This window comes from Pyxicephalus adspersus, chromosome 3 (assembly GCF_032062135.1).
Source record: "Pyxicephalus adspersus chromosome 3, UCB_Pads_2.0, whole genome shotgun sequence".
Taxonomy (NCBI): domain Eukaryota; kingdom Metazoa; phylum Chordata; class Amphibia; order Anura; family Pyxicephalidae; genus Pyxicephalus; species Pyxicephalus adspersus.
In genome coordinates, this window is record NC_092860.1 from 1,891,450 (window position 1) to 1,918,560 (window position 27,111).

Sequence of the window (27,111 nt, forward strand, 5' to 3'; positions counted from 1 at the left end):
TTTTGCTTTACATTCAATCTGGAACAAGCCTATAATGGAGAAATAGCACCGCTAATACCATTCCCTGAGTCTATAAAACAGTCCAATGCGGGGCCACGCATAGGCAGAAATAGGATAGGATGCCGGAAATTGTAGTAGCGGCGCTATTTCAATGCAGCGGCGGGCCAGCTGCAGTTCATATTTAGAATTCTATTGGGGGCCAAAAAAAAATCCTTTTGTGGGCCAGATTTGGCCCTCGGGCCAGAGTTTGACACCCCTGAGCTAGACCATTCGTATTGGGCATCTGACATAGGTACATAGCCCAAAAGTGATTGTACAATCATAATATATTGTTTAAGGACATTAAGGACATCCGACATACGGATGACTCCTAGATACAAATAGGGCTTCCCTGCTCTCTGCTGTGCAGGATGGAGGCTTGATGGTGGCGGTTTGCATGACTTGCAGAAGAAATCTTTTGTTAAACACAGCTGGGACTGAGTTCTTCTGCAAACTCTTGTAACTCTTTAATGACCAAGACAAACTCTGCAGTTGTTTTCTTTTGCATATCAAAGCACGGCTTGCTCCAGAAGTTAATGAATGTCTAGGCTCCATAAAGATTTTTTTTGCTTTGTTTGTGATTAACTCACAGTGAGGATTTTTTTACGGTAACTGACATCATGCTGCCTAATAATATGTTGAGACAAACATCTGTCCTAATTGCCTATTAATAAATTGTTCTATTTAATTGTCCTATTTAATAAATAATGTACCTGTCTGACTTACATACAAATTCAACTTAAGAACAAACCTACAGTCCCTATCTTGTATGTAACCCGGGGACTACCTGTAATCAGCTTAAGGCTGCATTTATAGAGACTGTGTGCAGACCGGATAGCTGAAAGCAGCTCGGCCCTTCTTAACCCTTTGCTATCCTAATGGAATGCACTTGTCCGCTGAATGAATGAACGTTCTTGCTGCTCGGGATAGGAACAGTTAAGGGGTGATGAAAACATTCAGTATATAAATAACTTTTTTTTTCATCCAAAGCCAGATAAAACCTTCCAGGTCTTCGGACAAACTAGAATACTTACAGGAATATTCACAATGGCGAAGTTTTACTCCAATAGTTTAATAAAAATATATTGGTTTTAAGTGAATTCTGTTTCTCTTAAAAGTTTAAATAGATACTACCCATTTAAAATATTTGTTTTACAAATAAATATTTACTACACAAAACAGAATTCTTAGAATACCGGAGGGGGTGGTAGCTGAAAAGACATCAAAGCAGTAACTGTCTGCTTGCAGACAAGGTTTGTCTAGCTGGAACCTGGTAGCTACAGTAATAAACATATGCTTTGAGTATTTTCTCCTAAGCATATAACATAACAAAAAGGACAAATCAACTACACTTTATCTTAAAAACAACAAACAATTGTAGCTGAAGCTGCTCAAGGTAAAGTTATATTTTGTTCCATCCACTTTTGCTGGACAGGTTGGTCTGCGGGCAAATGGAAGAATGAAGCTCGGGTTTCAACTGTTGCATTCTTGTGCTGCATCAGCGACTTAAAGTACTGAAATCAGATACTTTTAGGTAACTAAAGTGTTCAGGAGGAGGTGGTTGCCTCCATAATTCTCTTGGTTTCTCAAGTTCCTTTGGGGCCCTTTCAGATAACCAGTGTCGGATTTATTAAAGGTTTCCAAGGCTGAGAGGATACACTTTCATCAGTGAAGCTAGGTGATCCAGCAAACCTGGAATGGATTTTTTAAAAGCCATTTGCTATTTGTTAGCAAAAGCTTCCAATCCTGGACCAGATGCATTCCAGGTTTGCTGGATCACCCAGCTTCACCAGTGAAAGTGTATCCTCTCCAGCCTTGAAGAGCCCTTATAAATCAGGGCCACAGTGTCAAACAGTGCAGCTGGCGGCTCTCGTGACTCAACTGCTGCTGTGTGGCTAGAAGTGGCAAACGACACTGCCAGCAAACACAGGTAAATGGGAGAGGTTTGGACTGCGGCTGAGCCCAGGGCAAAACCTTGCAGTTCACTGAAATGGCCTTAAAGTGGCAACAAATATTCTGGAACCTACCTCATCCACAAGCTTTACTGTTAAGTGTTAGTACACCAGGTGGTGTCATTGACTGAGCAGGTAAACAATTGGGAAGGGGAGGCTAGTTCTGGTATTGCAGTGTCTTCAGATGTCTGACTTTAGGGATCAGAGACAGATAATTCTTTACCATGCTATGATACATTTAAGAAAGCCATAAGTGAATGATTCACACAATATGGAAAGGATATGATAACCAAGTACCGGTATGTCGCATGTGAGCTAATCCTGATCTACAAGTACACCAAGTGAGTCAGTTTTATTATTGCATTGTACCAATAAGGAAGAATCTTAATGCACCATACAACAAGCACAGGCAAAGCAAATAAGCAATACATAAACTTTATATGCTCATACAGGTTGCAGTCCGTTTGTATAGTTTCGTTAGATCTTCACACAGTTTTGTAATGCCTGCCTGCCAGTTTTGCACGCCATGGCCAAGTGTCTGCCATAAGGTGCACTGTGCTTCAGTCTCTGGGGTATATTATTCATACATTGCCTGGCCATAACAAAACCACCCAAGCTTGTATGGGCAGTGTTATGACATGGGGTTGCAGGATTTTGGTGAAAAATTATTGCAGCTCTAAATGGAAATAAAATGGTGTGTCAACGCATAAGCTTAATAAAATCATATTATGATGTCTGTGTGCCATAAGTCAAGGTAAAGGATGTCCAAGGAAAGTGTATATTTCAATACAGATGACTATTAGAGGCTGAAGACACCTGGTGTCACTAGAATAGGAGATTGTATATATGACTACGGAAACATTTAGATCAATTACATTTTGTGAAGAATGAGAAAACATTAAAAATGTTCATCAAGATTCCTCTACTTAAATAAATTTTCCTGCATTCTATCTCAATGACACAATGATTTTGGCATTACATTTGAAGTACAGTGTATGAAAAATCATTATTACATTGTACCTTGTACACCATTGTTGGCACACATGGCCGATACCAGTGTACCACCATGGGAGTTATCACAATGCTAGACGCCCTGGAGAGAGAGGAGGGGGGTACCATTCCATAATATTTATAGTCCCTTATGGGTGTATGTTTGTAACAGTACACATCGAAGAAGCTCAAGTCTCATGATCTGCAATATTTTTATATGGAGCAATTATTCTAGGGAATTAGATCATCTAATTATCGACATTTACAAGTCTTACCCGGATGTGTGACACCATCATTATGATGGGGGAGCCTTCACAAAATGAATGAAATGATGCATGTAACTCTTGTTTAATTATTTACTGTACTTAGCTTGACAGAAGGAGCCTTTTAGCAATAACGCCAAGGACTTCAAATGCTCTTAGCAATTGCTAATGTTCTCTCTTTGTGGTGTGACCACATTTAGGAGTTATTTCACAACACTGAAGCCAAAACGAAAAGCAATAAACAAAACAAAGAAAAAAAATGGTTGATTGCATTTTCTTTTTTTGTCTTACAGTGGCCATATTGTAAAAACAGCCTCACTCATTGCCTTATCTACCTCTGTGAAAATGATAAAATACAGTATTCCAAAAATTCTTACCTCTCCTGCAGAAACTGTTTCTGCAGGATCCTGACTGTGGCTTGTCGTGATCAAAGACTAAGAAGCTTAGCTATATGATCTAGCCGAATAAAAGACTGGATTGGCTGATCTTCCTCATCCAACAAAGAGAGAGGAATTTGCCTTGGAATTTGGTCACATGACTTGCAATTGTAGATCCCCCGATCAGCAGTTTTAACAAAAAAGAAAAATATTTCCCAACTCCAGCAAATAATCTCTATTATGTTATTGACTGATAAGATACAGGTTTAAATATGCTAGGTTTTGTGTGTTTGCTGGGTAGAGATTTCAGGTAATACAGAAATAAGAGAAAAATCTTTCCAAAGGCACCATGGAAAATGAAGCAGCAAAATGATCATAGTTCAGGTAATAAATCTGCAGAAATTAGACCTAATCTCCCTTTAGACTGTGGGAAACCACTGTGAGCCCATTTCAGATCACTGTCCCTTCGCTGCCTCCATCACCATACTCGCAGCAAGAAATGAAGGTTTTACAGCCGAGAACCGCGTAAAAAGCTGCTGCAGTCCAATGTTTAAATATTTTTCAAAGCCTCCTGGCTGCGACTGACTACGCTAAAACCCACACTATAGATAGTTCAATTAAATTTGTGAATAATTTATAATTTTCATTCTTTCCCTAATTGTATTTGCGTGTTACTGTTTGGGTAATTCATAGCTTGGCTTTATACAAAAGAACCTTACATTTGCTAAGGAACAGGTTTTCCCTTTAACACACAAGTACATGAGAAAATCAATGGCACAGAGCCAAAAGTCTACTGCAGGAAGGTTTAAGTAAAGCTTTATGAGAAATTAAGAGAAAGCACATGATATCAAAGCTAATAAAAGACACTCAAGTTACAGTATTTACTACAGTTTTTTTTTTTCTATAGCATTTTTAAAAACTTTTTACGGTACAATGCTATTATGGTTGTTGGAACAGCTTCCGGGTACTGGCTCTCTGATTTATAAAGAAATGGTGATCTGATTACAGTCTGATAACAAAAATCTGACTGCTGCTTTTAAAATTTTTATTTTAAACGGCAATCAGATTGAGCTTTGATGGCCATTGCAAATGCTTGATCGGCATCCCAAAATACTTTTAACTTCAAAGCTCTATTTCATTGAATGGAATAGAGAATCTCCAGCCATAAGTTGCAGCAGTTCCTAATCGTTTACCATGACATATAGAAGGGGGAATCGGGGTGTTTATTAGTGGAAAATCAATGATGTTTGGAAACAAAGTGGTGAACACTATCTGTCAATCACCGCTCTATTAACATGGCTATTGCCACATTTCAACAGTGTAAAGCTGCGTACACACTTCCAATTTTTGTCGTTGGAAAGGATCTTTCACGATCCTTTCCAACGACAAGGGAGTGCACGATGCATGAACGGTGTTGTACATACAGCACCGTTCATGCTCTATGGAGAGGGGAGGGGGAGAGCGACGGAGCGGCACCCTGCTGCGCGCTCTCCCCTTCCCTTTCATTAGGATCGGCTGTCGTCCATCATCCGTGGATCCGGCAGGTCGGTCGTCCGGACGATGGACGACACCGACTGTACACACGGCAGATTTTCGCCCGATAATTGGCCGATGCCGATTATCGGGCGATAAAAATCTGACGTGTGTACGTAGCTTAATTCTGCTGAAACTGGCCAATCACTCTGCACAATGTCAAAAAAAGTAATCTTACTGATAGACAGAAATGAGAATTACAGAGCGGCAGTCTTTAAAAAATATATACAGTGGTACCTCAGTATAAGTCTGCTTTGGAATAAGTCCAACTTGGTATAAGTCCTGTTTGGACACAAAAAATTTTGCTTGGTATACAACCTTTGCGCTAGAACTTGTATGGGCCAAAATGAGTCATAACACCCCGCGCTACCCTTAGTTACCTCCCACGAGACAAAGCCACTACTGGCCATGAGCATCAATACTTGCTGCCATTCAGTGAACAACCCGCGCTATAACTCTCTGTGAATTACCTAACATTTCCTCCCTTCTCAGCACCATCCTAGTCGGCACTCAACTCCTCTCAGCAAGGAAAAGTAAGGCTAAATTTTCATTAATTTCATCTAATTGCTTTTGTATTTATGTATTTTAGTATTAAGCAGTGTTTAAATTATTTCACACAGCCCCATCAATGTATAATATGCCAATAACAATAGGATTTTTTTTTTATGGGACCGGATTAATCATTTTACCTTTATTTCCTATGGAAAAAATTTGTTTGGTATAAGTCCTGTTTGGTATAAATCCAAGGATCTGGAATGGATTAAGGACCTATACCAAGGTACCACTGTATATTACACTTTACAAAACTTTTGATTTCAGCATTATTTAGGCAACAGACACATTAGACCTGATTTAATATTGCTCTCCAAGGCTGGAGAGGATACACTTTCATCAGTGAAGCTCGGTGATCCAGCAAAGCTGCAATGGATTTCTTAAAAGTCATTTGTTAGTAAATGTTTTCAATCCAGGACCAGATCTATTCCAGGTTTGCTGGATCACCCAGCTTCACTGATGAAAGTGTATCCTCTCCAGCCTTAGAAAGCTTTCATAAATCAGGCCCATTGAGGTTAGTTTACTAAAGTGATTCAGGCTGTTCACTTACCAAGGAGAATCATCTCTTTGGAGGAATTAATAAACTTAGCTTGGTGAATGGGGTGAAAATTCACTTTGGAAAAAATAGAAAATCACAAACAAACATTTTTCCTTGCATGCTTGGATTTTTGAAGTCAGCATTATTTCATCAAATGAGTGAAATATCCCTTGCAGGGGAATCATTTCTAAGAGAACAAGCTATATTCTTTTAGTAAATCAAAACGTCTTCGGAAAAAGTATAAAAAAGAATACATATTTTACAATTTCTCCTTGATAGTGATAGTATTAAGTAAAAGCTACGGTACACTGTAAACATTGAGCGAGCTTCAGGAGTTTACTTACTGCATGTGTGTAGCAGTTGGCAGCATGTTCGTAGCACGTTGGTTTGTAGCGGCTGTTGGCCGGGGCTCTGTGGTTCATAAACCTGTAAAGAGGAAATTCACACACATTGAGGTGGACAGTTTCAGGAGGGTATACGGTGTTTCAATTATTCATCTCTCTCTTTTTTTTTTACAGAATAAAAATATAACATGCCACAAATAAAAAGGAAATTCCAGTAAACAAACAAAAAATAAAAGTATTTTTAAAGCAGTTACAGGCTGTATTTTTTAATCTGATATTTCTGTGCATTCACTAATTGCTCCCACAAATATTGTTGTATAAGAATGCATTAGACTAGATTTCCTTAGGGATAGAGTTTATTCTCTGGGGAGTCTCAACTCCACCGTCTGAAACACATATAATGTCTTTGGCTGGTTTTATAATATAAATGTTATGTTTAGCACAGATTATCGGGCATTACAGCCGATTCATCACCAAATTTTTATCATTGGGTGGCTAAATCTTTTATATATTTTACTGTGTTTTTTTAAACTTTTTTGGGGAGGATCTCTACCGTCTAACGCCCCAGTGGTAAAAACTGAAGGGGAAACCCCGTAGCCTCCTAGGATACATACGCTACAGTATTCCACCCAGAAATTATTGGGTGGGAAGAAGCTGTACTTGGGTGGCAGCCCCTGTATTGTAACCCAACTTATTAGTAACCATTCAAAAACCGCCGGGTGGTTACTGAAAATTGCCAGGTGGTGCACCCAACTAAAAGGGGCTGGGGAGAACATTGCATCACGGGAGGCTGTGGGCTGCTCCTTCTGCCCAGGCCTGAGATCGGGCATGCGTCACGGGGCTTTCCTGAAATGCCCAGAGAGATCGGGACTTTTTTTTTTACATTTTCAGGAAGACACTTCACCAGGATCTAGCGCCTGAACAGTGTGATATCAAGTGACGTACGAAGCCGGAAGAAGTAGAAAAAAAAAAAAGATGGCTGCGTTATCACATCTGCGCTGAAAAGAAGAAGCCGGAACAGCACAGAACGTACTGGACTTGGTTTGCAAAGGGATATAAAATAAGGAAACAAACGGAACACATCTAAAGCAGTCACCTCAAGAACTGTTAAGCTAATAATTTATAGATATCATTTAAACAGATATCAAAATTATTAGGAAAATGACCCTGCCCACTAGCAGGTTTTAATCAATTTTCACCCTTTGCTCTTTAAAACAAAAACCAATATCTATGGTTGAGGGTAATGTCCAAATATACAAAATGCAGGGCGACCATAACCCTTGTACAAGGAGGAATCGCACTTCTCTCCCATAGCAACCAAAAAAGTTCCCCCTCAGTGGAACCATAAAAGGGAACATATAAATCATAGCCGTAGGTAACAATAATTGTTCTTCATCCAGACACTCTCTACATGAGCCCCGGTGTCTCGGAGGGATGTTTTTTACCTATAAAAGCATCTTTGCTTCGTGTTGCCATAGAAACTATAAATCGTTGTGCTTACCTTAGGGCAGGTAACAAAATAAAATCTCAATTGTCCGATTGCTAAAGAACCAAGGCGACGCTGTTCTAAATATAGAAGGTAAAATTCATTAACCGGAGTTCTCTTTTCAATCAGATTCTTGCCAAAGCCCAAGCAAACAACAGACCGGGCCGAGGTATTTACAATCTCTCTACCTCTCTGGGAAAATCCGTCTGGTGCTCGTAGCTAATGAAAGCCAGAAGCGCTTACTGTAAATACATCAATGTTCCTCAACAAAGCTGCTTCTCCTTATATGCCCACTTCTGGGGCTCCAAATCGTTTCTCTACAGCGAGTGACAAACAAGCAGATAAATTTAGGATCCAGCTCTTTACAGGCATCATGAGAGCATAACATCAGCGCTATATGTTAGTGTGTAGAAACAGAAGAAAAAAGAAGAAATATATCACATTTTGATTTTTTTACAAACTCCACGTGGAATTAAAAACTAAAGGGAAAACCCGCAGACTTTTGGGATACATACGTTGCATATCGCAGGAAGCCACATGCTTCTCCTCCTGCGTATGCCTGACCAGACCATCATCAGGAGCTTAGATCTCACGCATGCGCAGAGAGAGATTGTCTCTCCTTGATTTGGAATAAGACACGTTACCCAATCTCATGCCTGCGTGGTGCAAAATCAGGTGATGTGATCAAGGCATGGGAATAAACTTCAAGACACGGAAAGAACATGGAAGCCAAAACTGCACTGGATTCCCTGGGCGCACACTGATAGAGAGTAAAGCTAAGTGAATTTTTATGCAAGTTCCCTGTTAAGTCCACCTCCCTACCAGTCTGCCCTCTTTCCATAGCACATTATTCCGCCAGGTTTTCTCCTGGTTGATTGGGTTACCACCAGGCCTGTATTTTATCAGCCTACCCAACGAAAATTGGATTTGTTTGGCTGGTAGTTTCTTTTTCATTTTTCCAAAAAGCTCCGAAACAAAAACAGCCCAACTATCCACATCATCCAAAACATAGCTATCCAACTCCAGTCTTCAAGGAACATGTATAGGCTGGGATTTTACCATAACGTACCCAGTCCAATTAAATGTACTGCCTTATGTAACAGAAAAACAAAATGTGCAGATCCTAGTCCTAAAGGACTGAGGTTGGAAAACCCGAATCCAAAAGAAAGCATGATTTTGCCAGGCAACACACCAGGCAAACTTCATCCATCGCTCCATTGTCCAGTTCCATGCTTTTTGGCTGTGGACAGGGAAACATGTGGGAGTGTTATGTACACACAATCAACGTGCAAACATTTTTGAACCACAGCTAAACTACAAGTTGGACACCCCAACAAATGTCAAGGTTTTTAGGCATTTCCACTGAACTGTACTGTTAATACCACAGCATACAGAGATATTTTAGATAATTGTTCTCTTCCACCCTAGTAGAAAACAGTATTGGAAAAACTGCACAGTCCATGTATAAACATTCATAAACACGCAAGTACACTGAATGTCAGCCTTCACAATATGTTAAAGATTACTTTGTCCCACACAACATAGGCAGGGTTATTAGAGACATGAATGCACATGTCCAGGTACGGTTTTCTGGAAACCTTTGTATTGTCTTATAAACAAGACACTCCGTTTCCTTTAGAACAGGACAACAGTTGTAATCATTTCAGTAACAGTGACGTAATGGAGGTTTCATTCAGTGTTGAAGATTTCCAGCTAAACAAGTTTTAACAGCAAGGAATTACAAACCAATATAAAAGTAAAGTTCTATTGCTTGAGAACAAACTCAAAAGTTGTTCAAGAACACGTCATGAGACATAAATAGGAGCTATCATTCTCTTTTCTTTATCAATAGCAAAAAAAAGTGAACATAAGCTTTAATTATGCTATGCTCTCAGGAGCTTATATTAAGGCGAAGGACTTTTTCCCTTTCTTCCTCCATCTGATAACAATGAAGTAATGAGGTCTGGTCACTATACATTTAGGCGGCGCAAACTGGGAGCAAGGGGATTTATAAAATAGTAAGCATGCAAATTAAGAATAAGTATTTGCAATGGGGTGGGAGTATAAAATAGGATTTCTGGGGTACCATAGGTTAGTTAAAAAGACAGCGCAGAAGGTTCAGACTTCTTGACACTTCCTTTGTCTGAATGAAACCTTGGAATAACCTTTTTATAAAGGAGAACTCATGGCATAAAAGCTAACATTATAGTAATATATGTTATGGTTTCTTTACCTACTTTATTATTTTTTGGTGTAGCCACACAGGTACTCTTCATCTTGTATTGCAGATGGTTTAGAATGGAAAAACCTTTTATCAGTATATAAGTGTCCACAACCCCAATATGAAATAAAGAGTCACAACTTTTTCTCAAACTCAAAGTACTGAACTTGGTTTCTGATATCTGCACAAAGACCAACGTTAAAAATGCCTGGCCTTGTCTACATCAAATAACCTTTTCACGGTCATATATGAATTTCTAAATACTTCAAATTTGTGGAGCCAGCTTTAAATTTGTATCTTCGTGCCAAAATGACCTGCCTGTCTTTTTCTAAAGGTGAAAACTGTGAGCATAGAAGAGGCCATTGTTTACCAATATCACCGTCAGCATTCAAATAATGTGAATGCAAATTGTGTCCTAAGCCCTTGGACAATGTGCTTTCCAAGAGAAATTCAAATGAGGATTGTCATAACTGGATATAGAGTACACGCGGCCATTGTCACGGGCAGACAGAAGGGCATTGTCCAAATAATACATTAGGCTTCTCAAGATTACACACCATGGCCGTGGGGGAAGAGGGGATGCATAAAATATTTCTACCCAAGATTCCGGATCAGAGGGCATTGTTCTCCCCAGCTCATTTTAGCTGGGTGCACCACTTGGCACTTTTCAGTAACCACCCAGTTGTATTTGTCAACCACCTACAGCTTCTTTCTACCAAGCTTTAAAATTTTGGGGCGGAGAGGGTGACATCATGGTGCTTCCAGTGAGATCCTGGGAACCCTAAGTATCCCACATTCTGCAATCAGAACAATGCTGTTAAGCTATGAAAACACGTGCAATATTTGTCGTCGGAAAGGATCTTTCACAATCCTTTCCAACGACAAAAGTCTGAAAGATGCATAAACCAGCGCTGTACATACAGTGCCGTTATGCTCTATGGAGAGGGGAAGGGCAGAATGATGGAGCGGCACCCCACTGTGTTCTCTCCCCTTCACTTTCATTATGATCTTTCATGGCTCCGCCAGGACAGATCCATGATGTCGAGTGTTTCACACACGCCAGATTCTCATCTGATATCAGTCCTGAGGCGATTATCAGACGTACGTAGCCTTGGTCTAAAATGTTTTCTGGCAATAGATTTTAAAGTAAACCTTTGGCTATTGCATGCATATACGAGCATGGGCTATAGGACTATATGTTTATCTGTAATGCACCCTAGCTGTTGTGAGGTCTGTTCCTCCTTCTTACTACCTTGTGGGCTACAATATATGAGGTCAATAGGGAGGACCCAGACAGTGACCAGGGAATTAAGTCTTATTTTACTGTAATGAAATGTCTGGTTTCTCAAACAATTCAAGTGTTTGACAAATTAACTTGTGTCTAGGTACTGGGAAATACCTGAACTTTCATGATCGTAGTGCTTGCCTGTGGGTGGAATGGCAAGAGTTTTGCTTTAACACTTTTATTTCCATCTCCCAGTGCCCAAAAACAAGTGGAGTATTAGAATGTAATTGGCTTACACTTTATGAATTTGTAGCAATTGCTGCTTTGGCGGGGGGGTCGTTTGCCTTGACCAAACAATCTTTGTAGCCAATGGCTGAGCAGAACAGAGATAGTGCAGTAGGCACTACTACCTTTTTCCTGTAACAAGCTTGGTTTTTCATCTAAGGTGTATTACTGAAAACCAAAACATGCCCATTGTGTGTACAAAACCCTAGTGCATGGAGATATTTCCTTTAAAACAGCGGTGGCTGTCGCTCTGGCCAGACCCCGCTTGGGGGCGCACCTGCCAAAGCCGCAGACCATGTCTCCCATATGCATGGCAGGCTCAGGGCATGGGGCGGGTTGGGTCTCTGGACACAACCCACCCACTCTCCTATCCCGGGCTCAGACCTGCAATGGAGAGTGGACAGGTTCTGGCACCATGACGTCACTCTGGGAGAAGATTCTTCCCCTTTGAGTGACACACGGCTCCCAGCGCATGCACGGTGCGGAGTCTGTCAATTTAGTGGTTTGTGACGTCCAAAAGGTTTGCCCAATTATGGCAAAGTTAAATATAGCTCAGGGTTCTCTCCAGGGCCTTTTAGCTGGGCGCACACCACCCGGCACTTTTCAGCACCCACCCAGCTGTTTTTGGGTGGTTACTAAAGAGTTTGGTCACAATACAGGGCCTGCCACCCGCCTACAATTTCTTCCCACTCGGCTTAAAAAAATTTCTGGGTTGAGCACTGTAGCTTTGAAGCCTATTCCCCAAAACACCCACCTCAACTATATTACTCATTGACACACCTCATTGTCACCCACCTCAACTATATTACTCCTCCAGGTATGGGGCAGCATGTAACAATTTGTGGGCCCACGCACTCATGACTCATGATCTAGCCAAGCCATTCCCGACCAGAGTTACTCCAGGGACTGCTGAGGGTTCCTCGATTTCTAGCTGAATGACCTCCAATTTAATGATGCCTGCATTGTTCTGAGGCCAACTGCATGACAATCTTTCTAGTTGTCTAAATAAGTGGCATTCCAACCACCACTGTCAAGGGGCATTATTTTCACTGGCCTCCAATTTGAGATTTTTTTTTCTCACTGACCCTAATAAATTGCTTTAACAGGGGACCTCCGAGACCTGCTATTATTTTAAGGTTTCCTCAAAGTCTGATCTGGCCAATTACACCATCACCCCATTGAAACTTTAACATCATCTAAAATCGGGTATTTTCTGATGACTTTGACCAGTGTTTAACCCAGAACTTTTTTTAAGCCAAGGGTGGGTGGCAGCCCTGGTATTGTGACTAAATTCTTCAGTAACCACCTGGTTGTTTTTGGTGGTGCACCCAGGGGCTGGGGAGAATACTGGCTGGAGTATAAAAAGAGGTAACAAGAAGCACCGTGAAAGATGTATACATGGGTGGGATTTACAGAAATCCTTTCCTGTTCTAGATTGGCAAATAATCTCTTTAAGAGACAGGAAAAGCAAAGAACATGAAGGATCTCAGAACCATAATGATGCTCATTTTTTGCCCACTTAGCAGGTAAAAATGGAAATTCCTAAATGGAAGTCCTAAATAAAAATATTCTAGCAATTAAAACGGATTATATATACACATTTTGCAAGTTTTACTTTTTTAATAACCATTTTCAAACAAAACAGTTGGAAGCCTCTGGTTGTGTTAAACCAAAGTTGACTAATGGCGGTCCCTAAATGTACCGAATGCAATGAGAGCCAATGAATCATGACAGCCCGCACCCCTTCGTTTTGTCTCTATGGGTTATACCACCCAGTGCAAGCACTCCCACTCTCAAAACAGTTTAAAACTTTAGGTGGTTGGCAGACAAAAATAAAATGGAATATAACAATAGTAATTAAACACAAAGCAGTTTAGACAGACGTTTGTCATTTTTCCATGAATAGATCTGTTCTAAATTCAGGTTTCTGTCTAGTGTACCATAGAAAGGAAGGAAGTGTGTGGTATGCAAATGCTGAATCCACAAGCTATGTACACACCTGGTTGTAGGACGCCACAGCGTTCTGTTGATACTAGGTTTAAAACACAACCATTAGCTAAATACTCTGTTAAACTGTATATATGTTAAGTCTGCCCTCCAGGCTTCCAATTAGTTCTGCACAGTTGTATAGGCTTCGCTCCTACATCGAAATTGCTTACTCTGATTTCACTACACAATGTGAGCTTGTCACAATGCACATTAGAATCTGCAGCAAGTCTGATAGAATGGCCTCATTTCCTGGCTGGGGAACGTCCAGCATGACCTAGCTCTTTCCTCCCCAGCCTGACTGTCCCTGGCCTGCCTCCTCATTCATTGGTATCAGTAGGCGTTATCTTCCTGAAAACATGTACAGAGCCCCTCCGACTCCTTCCGACTCTCAGATTTGCTGATTATGTCCTGGGTTTCAAATAATGCATGCAATAAAAACAAAGTTTTTAATAAATACATTCATTAGCATGTTAATATTACACAGTATTTATATAGCACCAACATATTTCGCAGCGTTTTACGCAATCCCTAATCATATCACTAGCTGTCCCTCAAAGGGGCTCACAATCTAATGTCATATGATGTCTTTATGTGCGGTAATCTCTTTTATACAGTCTAAGGTCAGTTTTGTGGGGGAAGCCAATTAGCCTAACTGCTTGTTTTTGGAATGTTGAAGGAAACATGACTATGGACTTTGTACAGCGCTGCGCAATGTGTTGGCGCTATATAAATACTGTGTAATAATAATAATATTAACCCATGCAAACAAAGGGAGAACCTGCAAACTCCATGCAGAGTGCTGACCGAGATTGGAAGCTCAGACCCAGCGCTGCAAAGGCCAGAGAGCTAACCACTGAACCACCGTTCTCGTGGGAAAGCAACAAGGAAGGCAAAACATATGCAGAATAAACTCAATTTTTCATATTCTTATCAGTCGTAAGGCTTGCAGTTCTGCTCAGCCAATCTTATGATATACAGAATCCTGCAAATATACTAATAAATCTTTCAAAACACTGAAATATAGATGGTTATTGTAGACAGATAAATTGCTCCAAGTGCAGGAGATTGGAGGAGGATATAAAAGCAGACTTCAAGTTTAAAGTAAAGTAAAAAAAACATATAATGAACTCTGTAGTTTGGGTTTTTCTACATGGTGACAATACTGCAGCTGTGCCAAATTGCCCCCTTGTTAAAAAGTGAGAAAAAAAATATATCTAATAATCTGCTGGCAGGTTAAACTGAAAATAAAATAATGTAACAAGGGGATGTAGAAAAATTTAGCTTTATATTTTGACCACAGGTACACTTTCAGGTTTCTATTCTTAAAATGCCAAATTTCTGTTGTGCAAGGTATTGCGGGACACCAAATCCAAGTGTCACACTAGTTTCATGTAAAATACACTGAATGATTTTAAAATGATTACATAACTGAATTAACGTTTTTCGTAATCTGCAAGAATATCAGCTTTAACTAAATCTCAAAGATTTGCCATTTTGCTGCTGAAATTAAAACACCAAACAAGCGGGGATATTTTCTAAAATTGTATTCACGTGGCTAAAATCTCAAACATTAGCCACAGAAGATAAAGCATAAGGAAAACTTTATTATTCTGAGCTAAATTTAAGCGGTAATAAGCGGGCGGGCGTAATCCCCGCAGAGATACAATGGTGAATATTTTGGTTTAATCCTATTTACCTTTAAATACAGTTTTAGCCTTGTTTATTTTTCACCAAGGTAGGGAATTTGCTATATAATTATCCGGTTTGCTGCTCTGTAAGCCTCTGTGTGTTCGTGTGGGTTTACTTTTGTGATATAACAAAGCTTTTAGGGATTTTGGAAAGCTCTTGCCATGTGGGGAGAGTGCAAACATTGACCAAGTAAACCAAAAATAGTGGCCTTGTTTCAGTTACGGATGGACTTAATTAGAACTTAACATTGGCTTTGAAAGAAAACCTAAAAATGGAGGCCTCTAGTAAGGACCAATGGTAGTTGCCTGGCTCTTTGCCGTCTTTTTTAAGGCGGTATGAAATCCTGATCTGTACTATTGTGTGACTATTAGTTCCCAGAGATTGGATCAATTTATATTTTATGCTAACATCCCACCATCTGTATATAACCACAATCAGTATTTTCTCCAACTATTAGAGAATTAAGGCAAAAGATTTGTATTCATTCATAAACAATACAAATATAATAGAATTTTATTTCAATCCTTAATAACACATTTGTATAAAAATGACACAATAGTAACAACACATTCACAAATACATTCCCCATATTTATCTTTGCTCAACGTGTTTCACACATACTTTCTCTAATTCTCTGAGTAAAAGTTTACCATGAGGATATTCACTCTCCAAAATTATTTATTTATAAAAATTTTTATCAAATTATTATTTATAAAATCAATCTGAAATCTTAATTATATTTAAGTTTTTAAGTGGCTGAGCAATAAAGCCAATGGATCAGCTTGATAAGCAGGATACTCAAAGCAGACCCTCAACTAGCCAGGACTGCTTCTTCTACCCAAACCCCCTACTATACCTTTATCAGATAAAGTTAGGATTATTTTTACAATGCACCTTTCCTGCTCCATGGAAAACAGAGCAAATGACATTTCTTGGGAAGATGCTTTGCAATAGACTTGAGCAACTTCTTGCAAGACATCACCCGCTCTACATTCAAGACTTGACCCGACAGAGATGCCATTCTGAAAATGGGTCTAAAGTATGTACAGTTCTCACTTCATTCTTCACATGTGTGTTTATCTTTTGCATATCGTAGGGGCCCAGCCAGAGTAAGGTGGCCTTCTATTTCAGTAAAAGGTCCCCTTAATAATGGCAAGCAATGTACTTCCAAAATGCAGTGGTGATTTTCATGAAAGTATGGAATTCTCATTTCTCCACCTACACATCTGTTGCATACCCCATTGTGTAAAATAAATATCCAGCAGGTATATCATTTGCAAAGACCTAAAAACCCAGATCGCATGGTCAAATCCTCCAAACATGGCTCAATTTATTAAACTGTAGTGAATCTAATAATTTATTGCCTCGTTTAAATTTCACAATTGATCAGATTCGTCTGACGACTAATAAATGGCTTAGTTGCTCATTTGTACATAAGTATTCTTGGTTGAAATTGGCCCAGTGTTCTCCCCAACCCCTTTTAGCTGGGAGCGCTACCCAGCACTTTTCAGTAACTACCTGTTTTTGTGTGGTTACTGAGGTCACATACAGAGCAGCCACCCTCCTACAATTTCTTGCTACCCAGTTAAAAAAAAAAAATCCCTGGGTTGAGCATTGGGGCCAAAAATTGCAACCTGTGGGGCCACCTTAGGAGCTGATTGACAATCTCTTGGTAACAAACTGCCTCTTGAACATTCACACTTTCTCAGTCTATGTCGGTGAGTTAAATTGCACAGCAATTCAGAATTTCTCTTGCAAAAAAAGCTGATGAGGAAACCAGCACAATCCTGTGTCAAGTGGTAGTGATCCAAGTGTGCTAAAGGTTATATAAGGTTTCGTCAAACTGCAGAGACATCTGCTTACAGCACTTGAAATTCATAACTGCTTATCTGATCCATAGACAGAGCACAGTGTACTACGGAGAGTGCCGTCCTGCTTTCTGGACAACATCACATAGCCATATATCCTGCCAATAAATAAATCAATGCAACCTTTGCACAGCAGAGGAGGAGGACGTTGTGCACGGTGCAATAACCACAGCAACTAGATATTACCTTAATCACTTGAAAAATAATAGCATAGTAAGATTTCAGACATCTTTGTGGCCATTATCATGCACAAACATAGCTTAAAGTGAACATCTGATTTGTACGCCAATGAACTACCTTGAACTTTCAATAAAAGGCAAACAAAATCTAATTTCCTATTCTCACAATGCATTGCTGGGAGCCTGAAATAGGAGAAATCAAGGAGAGGGTGGGGTATGGAGTAATTGTAAAAGTGGTCCTAACCCTGGGTCACTGTAAAGTAGGACACCAACCAACTCTTCTAGATTTGGATACAGTAGAAAGGAGTAAAAAAAAAAAAAAAAAAAAACAATGATATCCAGCACACCTAAATGTTCATGGATAAAGGGACAATAAATAGTCATAAAGTAAAAAAAAGGATGTGTCAGAACCTCAAAGAAATCCATCAGACAAGCGTGATGAAGAAGCAATGACAATCAATACAGCCCAAGGAAAAGTCCTGCAAGACTTCTTAAGTAATTTCTTTTTTGTGTGACTATGAATATGCTTCTATCAATGAGCACAGAGGTGTGCTGATAGTTACATCTTGCATCTTTCCAAAGGGGACACAGACAAAAGCAAAAATACTTTTACCAGAGGGATCGAAGGTACAAGAAGTAAGGGAAAATCTCTCCATTATTATTATTATTATTATAAAACAGTATTTATATAGCGCCAAGATATTACGCAGCGTTTTACATTAAATAGTCAGACAGAAATAGAAACCTGACAAATACTCTTCACCACTCTAGAAAAGATATTTCCATTACACAAGTATATGGAGCTCTTTTCCTGATTAGATATCTGCTTCTTTACTTGGAAAAACTTCATATAATATCATTGAAATAGAAAAAATTGGCATAGAATAAGACTTTCAATCAACTGTACTCTACCCGTCGGCAATTTACCAATTCTGAACATAAGCTGCAGACAGAATCTTATCACTGAGCTTTAAGAACAATGCACCTTATTAATACACTGTAAGCAACTGATGAGTGAACTTTGGTTGGTCACCAAGTTCCTAGAATCAATGCTTCAAGCTAAGTCTACCGTCAATTACTGGGTTACTGATAGAGAACAGTTATTTTAGGTCAGCATGTCCCTATACAAGAGGCAAAGTCTAATGTGCAAAAAAGGGAAAAAAATCTATAAAATATGTGCAACAAGTCAAGTTGAACATGACTATTACTAAATATACAATGACCTGGATAAATAAAACCCTCATAGATTCATAACGATAAACAAGGTCTAGGGTTATGTTCTTGTTAGGCTTAATGAGATCATTTTAACTTGCCCATGCAAAGCAAAGCGAGTCTAGTGCAGCCTTTCACAAACTTTTTTTTCCTATAGGGGAACACCCTTGAAATAACTTTCAGCTCTTCAGGGAGGAACCCCTTCTATAATTACTATATCCACAGCTCACAATACTTTAATTATTGTGCTGGTCAGCAGGAAGAATGTCACTCTTACAGCCAAAAATATCACTGGTGCCACCAAAAATTTCTCATTGCTCAAGGAACTCCTAGCAACCTCTGGGGAGCTCTAATTAAGAAACACTGGTCTAAGAAAACGTCACCCCCACCTCCCCTATACTCATCATTCCCAATCAAGTAATGATTTCACCTTGTTTGGCATCTTCTTTAGCACCAATTGCACATGACAGCTCAGGAATGGTTTCCTAAAATGAATATTGTCCCATACCAATAAAATGTATGCCAGATCAGCTTATTTCAGGGAGTATGTGACCTGTATGGAGCACAAATGGGGGACAAATGCCATTCTATTGGATGATTTCCATTGAAAGATAGTCTGCACCCCAGAAACTTTCTATTGCCCAAGAAGGCTGTCAGCCATGGAATATTATAAAAGTGCACAAAGCAGGTCGATGTCTGTATTTGTGTATTACAGTTGATGGAAATATTAAACACTCGGACTCTGGGGAGATATCTGAATGTTTGCAGAGATGTCAATAGAGACTTGCAATAAAGTGAACCCTTCTAAAAGAAATTTTGGCCAGGACACTATACGCATGGAGTTTGCAGGTTCTCTCTGTGTTTGGGTAGGTTTCCTCCGGTTTTCCTCCCAATATTCCAAAAACATGCAGTTAATTGGCTACCCCCCAATTAGACTGTATTAAGGACATATGACTGAGGTAGGGACTTTAGATTGTGAGCTCCTTTGAGGGACAGCTAGTGACATGACTATGGACTTTGTACAGTGCTGCGTAATAAGATGGCGCTATAAAATTACTGTGTAATAATAATAACAATAATCCTTATATGTAAAGGGAAAGTTCAACACACATCCCAACAGGCTTTGGGTGCTCCTTCTGCATGCACAGAAGGGGCATTTTTTCCACCAAGTGGAAAGAGATGCTGATCTAACACATGTGCTCTCTTTTATTTTGTCCTTTTTTGCAGCGGGCTACGTCACCCAATCTCACACCTGCAAAGTGTGTGATCGGGTGACGTAGCAAGAAGAAGACGAACAAGAAAAGACTAAAGATGGCGGTGCCCGGCGGTATTTTTGTGCTGGGATGAAGAGGAATTCTAGGACGACGCAGGACCAGATCAGGAAAAAGTCCAGCACCATCGAGGGATCTGCGGGATTATAGGTTGTCATTTTTTTATTTTCAGTTTAGTTCCGCTTTAAAATCCTAGAACAGGACAAACTCGCTAGCATCTTGAGTGATAAAATGAACAAGTTTAACCAAATTTGGGAACCCTGGAAATCAAACAAACTGGTGTAATATACTTTAAGGCTTACTAAGGTCTCAACCTATACCCACATATTTTACTTTGACAGTCTCCAACCCTCTTTCCTTCCTCCTTGCCCTTTTTTCATATCTGGAATTTTCATCTCTATGGCTTTATGTCTCGAATGTTTTGGTAATTTAAATTTTTGATTGAAGTTCCAGATGGTTTCCCGGATCTATGCTTGTTTTTAGTCATTTTACAGAGAACTACCTTTTAAACAAGTGTCTCGAAAGGACACCTATGCTACTTGGGACTTATGTCTTGTTGTTGAATGGTTTATTTGTACAAAAAAATAATTTTTCTTTCTTGTTCTTCCTATGTTTAAAAATCAATAAAAATATTGAAATATAAAAACCTAGAACAGAAATGTAATATACTGCAGCTTACTGGTCCTTAGATGTGTTGGCTGCTTTACTTTTCTTTTAATTCCCCCTGGTATTCCTGCCAATTATATTTTCTTTGCTTGGCTGGCAAAGGCGACGCACTAGAATGCAATAATAGGGAAACAGCATTGTCGCACTAAAAGAGAACTACAGACTACTACCCCTCTTCTCTTCTCATAAAATGTACATGGGGGTCTTTAGTCATCAGAGTACCTGATAAAAAGTTCAGCAGGAAAGAGAATGGGAATCTAATCAGTTGACAATTTTTAGTAGAATAAACAGATATTCTTTAATAGGTATATTAATAAAATTTTTAATGGACCAAAGCCACCAAAGTTCCTTGTTGGGGTTTAGATACACTTTAAAGGCAACCAGCATCAGAAGAACACAAAGCCAACACCGCATGCCTGGCTTCCATGACAATCTTTAATTCTTTAATGTTCCTTACCTAAAAAACATAAGAGCCCTGGATCAGGAAACTTCAAAAGAAAGTCAGCAGCTACAGTTCACACTTTTTGACCTGGATAGTTTGATTTTATAGCAAGCAAATATACAGCTAATAAATAAGACTGGGAGCTGTTTTACCTACCAAAGGATTTTTGTTTGTCAAATTCCGAAATCTGATCTGGTTGGTGACCTTTGTGCTCCTGAATACAATTAAGTGGGACAGACAGGTCACCAAGCACCGTATCCCCAGCCATTGCCAGCCATTGCCGGACAGCAGCAATCTGTGGGGCCATCACTGTGCTGTATCCTCCTCTGATTGGTCCCTTAGTGTTACCCCCACCCCTTCCCAATCTTACTTCTATGGTACAGAATATTACAGATCGCCAATACAATGTTGCAATTTATTAGGTTAAACATCCTTCTCTTCTAAATTCCAAACTAGATGTGTTCAGAACACATAGAGTGACACTTACCCCGCATTCCTACAATGGAGTGGATTCAATTATTATAGGCAGTTCACTTAGCAAAGTGAATTATTACTTTGCCATGGATATTTCACTTTGCTTAGTGAATGAGATGAAGCTCTTTTGACTTTAACCATCCAATCATGTGCAAGCACAAAATCTATAAAGATAAATATTTTGTTTTTCAGATTTGTTTTGCACATGATTGGACAGTCTTTGCAAAGACTGCCCAATCATGTGAATATCCTTTGTGAATATCCTGTGTTTATCAAGTAAATCACCCCCATTAAGCCTGATTTATTAAAGCTCTCCAAGGCTGGAGAGGATACGCTTTTATCAGTGAAGCTGGGTTATCCAGCAAACCAGTAATGTAGGGGTGTCAAACTCAAATACATAGAAGGCTGAAATTAAAAACAGGGGCCAAACTTGAAATTTATTGAGGAACGTTTACTACTTCATTCATAACCAACTAAAACAAACCCACTTTAGGGTTGAAAAGACTAATCTATCCATGCAGGCTGTGTGTTGTTCATTCTCTCACATCTAAAGTTTGTCTGACACTAAATATTACACTATGCAGTCTCTAATGGATTGAAACAAACACAATGCCCCTGGTAATCAGGCACCATGTGATCATTGCCTAGGCTTTGTGTCACATGATGAATGTACAGGAACAATGTCTATGTAACGCAGGCGGGCCAGATGTAGTTCATTTTCAGAATTCTTTGGGGGAGCCAAAAAAAAAAAAAAAAAGGACATTGAGGGCCAGATTTGGCCTGCGGGCCAGAGTTTGATGGATTTTTTGGTTTTGCTGTAATGGATTTCTTCAAAGTAATTTGCTATTTGCTAGAAAATGTTCTGAATCCTGGACCGGATCCATTCCAAGTTTGCTAGATCACCCAGCTTCACTGATGAAAATGCAGTGCTTAACCCAGACATTTTTTTAAGCCGGATGGGAATAAATTGTAGGCGGGTGGAAGCCCATGAATTGTGACCCAACGCTTCAGTAACCACCCAAAAACAGCTGGGTGGTTGCTGAAGAGTGCCGGGTGGTGCACCCAGCTAAAATGGGCTGGGGACAACACTTAAAATGTATCCTCTCTGAGCTTTATAAATCAACCCCATTGAGCCCACCTCATGCAAGAGATTGGAACAGATCAGTCCACCCAAAGTTAAATATGAGTCAGCTTCGGCTTTATGGATGGATGCTTCAATATCTCCTGCTATAAGTCCCAACTCTGTTCCTGTCCTTCCGGATGTTTTGGGGTTTACAATTAAACACATACTAGCTCCTCCTAAAGCATTCTTCATAATCAAAATTAAATAAAATTCATCAGAGTGATGGTAAGGCTTCATAATGGTTACAAACCCAGGGACTCAGCACAAAGATCTCCCCAAAACGGTCCCCAAAGATACACAAAAATCCTCCAAATCGTTTCACACTCCATCTTTAATAAAAAAACTTCCATTTGATTGGATCATTCCTTATAATATAAAGAATGCTACAAGTAATACAATATTATTGTATTAAACCAGCCAGAGAATGAATTGATGTCTAATACTTCATCCAAAATACCATAAAAGCTACAAAGTCATTCAAACACAACCAGTGATATCTATGTAACCACACCTTGATTGGGTTTACACTACTGCCTTCACTATATCTCATATTTGGTTTTTCATGAACAAGTCAATGGGGTAAAAAACAAAAAAGCAGAACACAGGAAAATGAAACAGGAAAAAGTGTGCAAACAATGAGGCTTTTAAGTGATGCAAATATGTGTTTGCTAGGGGTCAGCAGTACTGCTATAGTTATTGTATGAGCTTCCAGCAAGGTCCAAACACGGCATATGGGTAACAGGTGATTTCTGATTGGCTGATACTGGTAATTGCAATATATATATATATATATATATATATATATATATATATATATATATATATATATATATTGCATATATAAAATAACACGTGCTCGTCTTAATGTGAAGATATCCATACACGCTCATACATATGAACATTGTATCATTGGAAATATTATCTAAATATGACAAATGATATAACATAAGCTGTAATAATCAACACATATAAACAATTATACAAGCAATACAAAATATTTACCTTTTCACCATTGTAAGAAACAAAAGACTGAAATCATTCTTTTCGAACACAATCCTAATCTGTAATTTCATAACCATCCACCAACACAAAGTTTCTGGATCCTAACATGTACAGCTGTGATAACATACACATAAAATTATTCATCACCTTATTGCAAATCACAACAGCAAATAAAAAAAAATCCAAAAAGAAAATTAAAGGACTAAAAAAGAAAAAATGTAAACACAATGCTACCTTCCAACAGTGAACATTTTGGAGTGTGTTTCTTCACAGAAGACGGATCTAAAAAAATAAAGTCTACACAAAGCCTCATGCAAGGTTTAAGGCAAAAGGAACCAAGTCTAGCGGATCCCTATGTCCATGGATGCTGGTTTTCCAATAAGGGAGGTGGGAGCCAACCTGCCAGCTTGTCAATGTGGAAGCCAATCAGGGATGGGAGCTGGCCCAGCACTCCCTCCTCCAGGGGAAGTAACCAGCTTGTTAGACTCGGAACAAGATTAACTTCCATTGTTTGACCCATCTGCCCATCAGAGCTGGAGCCCGGGGACTCTGAATAAGGGATTTATAATGGAGGGGCCACTTTAACAATAAGTCACGGAGGAGTGGAGAATGGGTGTCATTTAATAAGAGACGGCCAAGAGAGTGCACAGTATAATTCACATTTGATCGAGTAATATAGAGATAGAACTGATCAATTATCGATAAACTGTATTTATATAGCACCAACATATTGTGGAGAGGTGTACACTGAATAGGGATCTAAAGATATAAGAGATGCAATAGAGATAGCTATAAGGAATAGACAGATAGATAGATCTGTGTGCAGCTCCACATTTTCCCCCAATGCAAACTTATATTTTAAAATTTCACCTCTTAGATTGTAAGCTCTTCGGGTTAGGGGCCTCTCCTCCTCCTGTGTCTGTATCTTTCTGCCATTTGCAACCTTATTGTACAGCGCTGTGGAATATGTTGGCGCTATATACAGAATAAGAACAATAATAACATTTGGCAATGGTCGGCCGGTTCGGATTCTACCCCCCCCCCACCCTTACATAATATTTTCTTATTGTTGATTTATCGGTCGGTCCTTTTGACATATGAGGAAGCCTAATGACCTTCTCCGCTATATTAAAAAAATGAGGAATAAAATAAAACCTAATATAAATATTAAGCTGTATTTATATGGCGCCAACATATGACACAGCCCTGTACAGAGATACGGGGAGAGGAGGCCAAAGGAGCTTACAATCTATGAATATTCGGAGGGGTGCCGTGTGATTAGTTATACATTGTCGGTGTGTTTCTATGAGGCGCCGGGTGTGATCGCTTCATCCCAAAATATGAATTGATGGCGGAGATTCCGATGAAAGCGATTATCGGATCCACACGCCCCGATTTTATCCATACGATACATTTTATTCCCAAATAAAAGAGCGATGGAGAATCATCAGGCAGGTGAATCATGCGGGTGAATCACGCCGACATCCAGAACAAGCTGCATTGTTAGCATGTGACCGATCGTTTGTTATCGGATTGTGAATGTTGCGATGAGGAACTCAAATCGGCAGCCGGAAACTTTTTTTTTTTTTTCATGCGTCTAGATCAGGGAAAAGGCGAATGCTTTGTGCAACACATACGCAAAATGCGCATGCAACAACGGCGACCGATGGCGACCATGGAAACTGACAATTGTTGTGCAGAAGGGAATGCGAGGGGCAAATTGTGCACAAGGTTGTGGTGAACTCCAATGGCAACACCTGTGGTAAGAGGGCAGATGCCTAAATGCCCCAGAGAGATATCTGCCCATCACAGGGGTAACAACACTTTGTCAGGGATCAGACATCTCCCAATATGGGAAGCAGTGTGGGGTGATGGGGCAGCCTGGGAATGAATGAGCCGCCTCCATTGCTGCCAGGGTGGGGGGCAGATAGGACAGCCAGCAGACCCCCCCCAGACAGAATGCTGCCCCTCCCAGTCTAATACCCCCTCAGCATGCTGCCCCCTCCCAGTCCAATAGCCCCCCAGGCAGAATGCTGCTCCCTCCCTAGCCTAATACCCCCCCAGGCAGCATGCTGCCCCCTCCCAGCCTAATACCCCCCCATCACTCACCGCTTGAAGTCTTTAGCCACCATCTCTGCCCAGACATAGGACGGCCCCGCCGGACAGGCTGGCAGTGAGAAGCCGGGGGGAGGAGCCCTCATTGGACAGCCGGACAATTGGCACCGGGATCCCCGTGCTCGTTTGCCGGGCTGTAGACTCCGCCCCTTCCTCAGCCCACCGCGTACGTCACCGCCCCTTCTCTGACCCCAACCGGATGATTGACGGCTTGGCGTAACTGGCCACGCCCCCTACAATGCTTAACCCTCACAGTGCCAAACTCCAGAGAGCTCAGTGTGATTCCTTGTATCTAATGAGAGAGGAGGACAAGGGAACAAGAAATATAAATGTGTGTATAAATATATCAATATTAATGTGTGTATGTATAGGAATATATATAAATGTGTGTTTATAAGAAAAAATATATATGTGTGTGTGTATGTATAAAAATATAAATAAATGTGTGTGTATAAATATATATATATAAATACAGTATATATATATTATACATACATATATACACACACACATATATAATTTTTTTCTTATACATACACACACATTTATATATATATATATATATATATATGTTTTATTTATTAAACAGGGAATCGGACATTCCTTCAAACATTCCAATTACTGCCATTAAAACACCTGGAATGGGAATGTCAGATTCCCTGTTTTATAAATAGAGCCCCATTAGTATCATGTATCATATCATGTATCTCTACCATTCACATGTTCAATATTAAATCTGTAATACCATGGTTCAAAAAATGCTTGCCTAATTCATTTGTGATCGCCATTTTGTCCGAATATTATTAGGAAAAAATATTTTTGATCTACTTAACAGTTTTTCATTATCAGTCCTGAGAAAGCTTATGTTGCAAAACGCGTAGTATACTGTGTGGGACTGGATTTACAGGTAATGTCTTTTTTTACAATAAAATATATAAATTATGTTTTTTAAATAAGGTGTGACATGCTATATATTTAATGCCTTTTTTTTGAGGTGTATGAGGAAGTGGTGGATGTGGCACTAAAATCTTTACTGGTCTTTGGTTCATGAAAAAAAATACTCCCACTTGTGGCAGAGCAATACAACACATTTTATAAGTTCAAAGACTTTGGAATAATGTATCTGTACAATATAAACAATTGATCAATGTAGACTTGGCCCTCCACATGTTACACACATCCATCTTGAGGTGCCCCCCCAATGTTCATATTTCGAGAAAACCCGTGAAGCTTCTGATTTATCCAGGTCATTTTATATCTCCTAGTAGTTATTCAC

The 27,111-nt window shown here is 39.6% G+C and overlaps 1 protein-coding gene across 4 annotated transcripts in view; it reads right to left on the bottom strand.

Annotated features, from left to right (window-relative positions):
- MMD (monocyte to macrophage differentiation associated) overlaps positions 1-26,080 on the bottom strand; it is a 41,748-nt gene extending 15,668 nt beyond the window's left edge. The window contains exons 1-3 of one of the 4 annotated variants that reach the window (XM_072403310.1): positions 23,955-24,733; positions 23,721-23,834; positions 6,589-6,670 (exon numbers count right to left, since the gene is read on the bottom strand). In XM_072403310.1, coding sequence (XP_072259411.1) covers positions 6,589-6,670; positions 23,721-23,797 — 159 coding nt within the window. In that variant the 5' untranslated portion in view covers positions 23,798-23,834; positions 23,955-24,733. Of the gene's footprint in view, positions 1-6,588; positions 6,671-23,720; positions 23,896-23,954; positions 24,734-25,829 lie in introns of those variants that run through there. The other 3 variants (XM_072403309.1, XM_072403312.1, XM_072403311.1) reach the window with 3 other exon arrangements.
- Positions 26,081-27,111: the final 1,031 nt, after the last annotated feature.